This window comes from Harpia harpyja, chromosome 9 (genome assembly GCF_026419915.1).
Source record: "Harpia harpyja isolate bHarHar1 chromosome 9, bHarHar1 primary haplotype, whole genome shotgun sequence".
NCBI classification, from domain to species: Eukaryota; Metazoa; Chordata; class Aves; order Accipitriformes; family Accipitridae; genus Harpia; species Harpia harpyja.
In genome coordinates, this window is record NC_068948.1 from 5,767,425 (window position 1) to 5,773,921 (window position 6,497).

Genomic DNA, 6,497 nt, shown 5'->3' on the forward strand with positions numbered 1-6,497 from the left:
TAACGAGTGTAACGAAAACTGTCAAGACACACCTTTTCAGTGCGCTGCAGAACGGACGTCCCGTCCCACTTTTTGCACCAGCACTTAGGGATGCTCACAGACACACTTACACAAGGACAATGTCTCAGCAGACTGCCTTCTCACGCTTTCACGACAACTCCAAATGCTCCAAGTGCCAGCACACAGAGGAAAGGACAGGAGTTCAGTGATGGGGGACACATCCCACCACATCTCCATGGAAGTCTGTTTTGGCACTGGCAGAGAGGTTATGTTTCTGTGGCTGTGCAAGGCTCTTACAAGGCCTGCAATGTTTTAGGGATGTCAGAATGTTGAACAGCGCAAGTGAGAAGATGCAAATAGTGTCAGGTTATTTCTGACCAAAATCCATTTACAGCTTGTAAATACAAGTAAACGGAAAATAACGCGAGTTTAATTTTACATTTTTATTTTTGTTTAGCTATATTATGCTCATCTGGAAAAAGATGAAAATATGGTTACTGGTCCATTACTAAGTTAGAAAAGCCTTGGGGAACAGTATAGAGTACACACACCTATCTGTAATCTGTTCACGCAGATGCGTGAAAACCAAAGACAAAACTTGTTGAGATAACAAGAATGTCTTAATTTAATTTCTAATACAGCGGCACAATCCCTGTGTAACAATATTAAGTTCATCTAAGAATTTGAGCTTAAATATCCTCTTTGTTAAGGTAGTTCCCACATGCTCCCTGCGATACAGGCAAGCAGACAGTAAACTAGCCAAATATTAAGAGTTGCAAGTTTCAGCTGGCCAGGAACAACTCATGCCAGACAGTGACAGGTCTGTTCAGATGAGAACATCTGCTGCTACTGCTGAGGATACCAGGAATACTTGGACCAAATCTATCCTCTAAAAGGTCTGCGGATATATGCTACAACTTACACCAAACTTACTAGTGCAAGCATGGTTTATTCTGGCAAGAGCACTCTTATGCCACCATAATTTACACTAGGCCCACAAACTAAATAAAATAAACCAGGCCAATAGAATTGTACCTACATTAGGGCAATTACCAGGACAAAAAGTGCTAAAAAAAAAAGTGCAGGCTTCTGGCTGATTTGTTACCGAAGAGAAAACCAAGAGCTAACCTGGCTCGAATTTAACTTCTCTGGGATGCACAGCAACATCACTTTGAGCCAAACCACGCTCTGTCCTATGGCAGTGTCTTCCTAAGGAATCCTCCTTTTCTCAGGCTCAGGAACATACCACAAGATGTTAGAGATATGCAGGAAGACTTCTGTGTTTTGTAAAAGACAGGATTTGCTCCAGGGGCACACAGAGGGATTACATAAACCTGTACATATACGGCAATTCTGTAGGAATTCACACAACCACCCCAGACCTCACTGCTCTCAGCGAGCTACAAGCAACTTGGCATTAAGAAGTTGAGGCAAGACCTCAAGAATCAAACTACCGCAAAAATTAGAAGTCTTACTGGTCCCACAGACTGAAATTTATTCGTGAAACAGGCATTTATTTTTTTTTCTGTACTTGCAGAAGCTAGCCTACGGGCAAGAAAGGCAGATGGGACCCGCGACACCAGTAACACTTCCGTGTGTTTCTGCGTGCCCTTCACGTCTTTTGTCCTCTGCCCGCTGAAGCTGCCATTTTTGAGCTGCATGGATAATCCAGTTGCCAACTAACTAGAGGGAAGCCACATCACTATAATTTACAAGTGTCCTGCTCATAACCAGTCAGCCAAACAGCTTCCATGCAAAACTAAAAAACAGGTAACGCTCCTCTCTCTGTGGCTGCACAAATCCTTCAGCACACACAGACTCTGCTCACACCCAACCACCCCCTCAGAAAGTCCATGCCTACTTATTTTCCTACTCACACCCTAAACTAAGCATTCATGCAAACCCTACACAGCTTCTGAACTCGCCCACCGACTTGCCCACAGCCACAATACATAATGACACAGCCAGATACAGAAAACACCACGCCAACTCATACTTCCACTGCTTCACTGCTAAGTCTGTTTCACGTATCCACTCATTTTTCTTCCAAGTTTTACTTCTGAAATTAATTAATGGATTTTTCTGAGCTTTATACTGGAATTTTTCAAATGAGAGCAACCGAAATCAATTGGCATTTGGAGACCGTAACAACCTCTGGTACCGGAGCACACTTTGGAATCACCTACCCTTAAAATACAAGGACATAAAAGCATTGAGTCTCCTGCAGTAACTCTTTATATAGAAACCTAAGCCGATCATTTTATTTGAAAAACCAACACTCAAAATAAATGGGACTTCCATAGACTAGGTACAGGCTGGAGATTATCTCCAAAGAGAGCCGCTGAAATGTTACTTTTGGCGGGAAACGTAATGCTCCAACACTGGCAACCTACCTGACCAATTCTACCCAATGTGAAGACCAGCTGGACTAAGAGACAGATCCTGGAGTGATGAAAAGAAGAGAGATATGCAGCAGGTAAAAATTAGGCTCTGCAAAGGCAAGCAATATAAATGTGTTTCTTAATGTGCCATACAAGAACTAGGTACATGTATTTTGGTTCTTTACATCTTGCAAGCCCGAGGAGAAAAGATGAGTAAGCTTAAAAAAAAAAAAACCACCCAAAACCCAACAAACTTAATCATATTTATATATTAATGCATGTAACCTACTTTCACACATAGTTAATGAGTTCCTTCATGGGATTTGAACCTGAACAATTTTGAGTTTAAAAAAACCACAACTCTAATGACTACAAGTTTTGTTGCTCATGTAGTTCTGTCTGGCACTCTTACTCCTCACACACGCTTAACTCATGTTTCCCCAGTACATTTCTCAGAGATTAACAAAATGCAATGCTTAAAGATGAAATTCTGTGAAAGGGTGCTTCTCCACAGAAAAATTTACAATATCTTTTAATTAAGCAGTCTTTTTCACCATAAAAAATTGGATGTTTCCTGTAAACTCATCTTGCTGTTACAGTAGAACAGCAGTTTTCCCAAGAATATGACCTCTTCCCACCTAGAGCAACCCTTCTGAACCTTAATTTCAGATATGTCATTCGGTCATCTAAAATATGATGACCAACAACCTAAAAAGCATTCAGGCGTTTTGAAGAGTATTGGATCAATGGCTCATTTCAATTTCACGTCTTTGATTTGTCTTTCACCACAGTCTTCCAAAACTGCTTCTCAAGACAAGCAGTGAAAAACATTATTATTAGTACATAGGCTCCGTGGTGTCTTCTTTGCAAATTCTTGCTGATCTTCCTTCTCTGTGAATTTTATTTCATTTCGTATCTCAGCTCTGCTAGCTCAACCGGTGCGGAAAACTGTTTCTTTAAGTCTGTCCACAATCAACACCCATTTAAAAGTTAATCACCAAGTTCATACTCTATTTATTTTTAGTTTATTTGTGTACTTGAGAACGTCGAAGTTGTACTGCAATGGTCACCCAAAATACCATGTTGCCTAAAAGCAGACAATACAACACTGAAGCAGGTTGCATTTTTTTGGAGAGTAGCACACAGACTCCCCATCCCCACCCAGTGCAAAGATGCAGATTTTATGACAATTTCCCAGGAAGCTACAACTAGAAGGAATGCCCGACCATTACAAAAAGTCTGCTACAGACTTACGGTAATCCTGTGTTTAAGTGATACTGAAAGGTCTGCTCCCACTTTACAAAGACAAAACTAACGTCTTTATTACCGGCGAATGACAGGACTTAAAAATAAAAACCCTTTGGAATTAACTGCTTGTACGTTTCGTTTGCCCTCTATGATGCGCAGATGTGTACTATAAAAAACTTATGGCGGGTATATTCTTTTCACTTGATGTCATCGGCCTCGTGTGACGGAAAAGTTCAAACCGCTGTCAGTGGCTGCAGCAGGACCTTTCATGAAATGGGTTTCACCGAAAACACGGTCCAGGATAAACTGTTTGCCGGGCCACCTCCGAAACCATGACTGTGCTAACGCAGCGGGTCCTCCCCAGCGCTCACCGTCCAACGGTACAGTTGTGACTGCACATGCTGCTGGCACCCGCTGCCAGGAGCGGGCGGCTCTCCCGGCTCGGCCGGGCTTTGACACCTCTGGCAATTTCCGAGTTCTGTTCTCGGGTACTGTACGGGCACGAGGGAACAGGAGGTGGGGAGAAAAAACGATTTTTTATTTTAATCTAAAAGCTGACGTACTTCAGAATCCATAACCACCTCCTGGAGCCCTGTCTTGCTAAAAGACATTAAGAAGGGGGAAAAAAAAAACCAAACCAACCAGAAAGGATCCTGAAGTGCTGACTCGGTGCAGCCGGAGGACCGCAGCTGCCCTGCGGCCCAGCGACCCCCTCCCGCAGCCGGTACGCGTTGGGGGGTTTCTCTGGGTCGCTCGCCTACGCCAGGCGCTCGGTGGCGGGTTTCCCCCCACCCCACTCCCCAGCGGGTTAAGCGGCCTTTCAAACCCGAAAAAAAAAACAAACCCAAAAGCGGCAGTTTTAATGCGGAGGACGCGACCGCTCCTCCGCAGGGACCCGCCCGGGCAAACTCCGGGGCCGGGCGCGCAGCCCCGGCGGGGAGCGCAGGCCCGTTCCCCCCTCCCCGGCCTCCCCTCACTCCTCCGTCCTTAAGAGAAGCCGCCGTGCCCGCTCCTTACGTAACCGTAACGGCCCGCAACGGCCACCCCCGGCCGCCTCACGCCGCGCTGTGTGCTGCGGGCCCGGCCTCGGCCTCGGCCCCCCCTCCCAGCCGTACCTGATGTAGGGGCTGGCGGCCGCCAGGATGTTCTTCTGCACCGGGATCTCCTCCCCCTCCAGCACCAGGTGCGCGTCGCAGAAGCGGCTCTCCTCGCGGAAGGAGCTGAGGGCCCGCAGCAGCCGCGCCGGGTGCTGGGGGTCGGACACGGCGCTCGGCCCCGACATGCTGCCGGGCTCCGCCGAGCCGCGCCGCGCCGGGCCGGCCGCCTCAGTCGCTGCCCTCACACCATGGCTGCCAGCCCGCCGCTGACATCATCTCCCTGCGCCGCCCCGCCCGCCCGCCTCCCCCTGCGGGGCGGGAGCGGGGGCGGCCCCGGCTGCCCCGGCACCGCCGGCGGCCTGACTCACCCCGACCGGCCCGGCCCGGCCCGGCCCGGCGACCCCGAACTCCGCATCGCCTGCGAAACCATCTCTCCCCCCCCCCCCGGCTTTAAAATGTGGCTAAGTCCAGCCTTTTGGTTATTCATTTATTTACTGCCCTCGCATGAGCTGGAGGGGAAAATGATAGGCGTCGGCATGAGAAAAAGCAAGAGAACGAGAATGAAATACAGCGAGACTCGTTCCGATAGGGCCGCTTTCCGCAGCTGCCAGCTGGAAATAATGCCCTTTTCAGGCAAAAAAGATTTTCTTCAGGACCGTTCACAAGGTTTTAGGCCATATATTTAACGTGCTTAATTGCACGTGAAGAGACGGCTTGATTCCATCTGCTGCTGCTGTCTTTAACAGCATCCAGTTTAAGTAGTGAAACTCTATTTGCACCGAGTGAAAGTGTTTCAAAAACTGTGATCTGCTTTACCGACAATTCAGTCCGTGCTGCCAGGAGCGGGCAAACGCAGTAGCTTGCCGCGGCCCCTGCTCCGTCAGTCAAAAGCAGCCTTGGACTTCTTAGGCTGTGAAACACCCAAAAGGACATCACGCTTTCTGTTTCTCCACTGGGAGAATAAAATTTTCTGAGGGCCTGATCTAGTAAGCTGTGGCGCTTTTATTATTTGCATTTCTTTGAATCAGTGATGTCAGTCGTCACATTTAAAAATACCTATCTTTGAGACGTGGACAACTTAAAATTTTATTTCGTAATTCATCCTAGTTCAGCTCGATGGTGTCTCCAAATCATTTTACCACTAGATAAAAATAGAACAAAGGGTTCTGGAAATGTCCCCATAGGAAAGAGAAATGAATGACTTTACAAAGGCAACACTGTGCTTTCCAAGCTAGACACAATGCTGTTTTGTTTTCCAGATGGAGGTTTCAGCTGGGACATCTGCACATGTAGACCCCAGCAGTCAAAACACTGCACCAAGTCCTTGCTTGTCAAGAGTGTGAATAGCCCCATTTAAGCCAGCGTTTACAGTTCAACCCTCACTTGAGTGCTTTCTGACTGGAGAGGGCTCACAGAGAGGAGTACCCTGCTCTAGGTTTGTTGTGCAGCTTTGAACAAGAGTTGTAGAAGCAGCAGAGGATGTGTTTCTCATCCTGGTATGATGGACGGCCTAAAAACATACTAATCTGCATGAAACACCAGCAACTTTGCATCACTTATTGTTATAACATACCCATTTAAAAATATTACAAGGCCACTTCTTCTGGCTTGGGTATAATTATCCAGGCTGTCAAAGTGTAGAATGAGGAAGAGAACAATAGATCCAGAGGACACATCCCCAGCTCTCTTTGAGGGTAATGAAAGCAGAGAGCACTCTGCATCCTGACTGCGGGTGAAAGATGTACTTTGCTTGTTATTAATACTTTGGTAA

General features: G+C 46.9%; 1 protein-coding gene across 2 annotated transcripts in view; it reads right to left on the reverse strand.

Annotated features, from left to right (window-relative positions):
- GAN (gigaxonin) overlaps window positions 1–4,987 on the reverse strand; it is a 30,086-nt gene extending 25,099 nt beyond the window's left edge. For both annotated transcript variants that reach the window (XR_008236686.1, XM_052797276.1), the window contains exon 1: window positions 4,745–4,987. Coding sequence is in view for 1 of the 2 variants with exons in the window: in XM_052797276.1 (XP_052653236.1) it covers window positions 4,745–4,911 (167 nt within the window). In the remaining variant the exon portion in view is untranslated. The remainder of the gene's footprint in view (window positions 1–4,744) is intronic.
- Window positions 4,988–6,497: the final 1,510 nt, after the last annotated feature.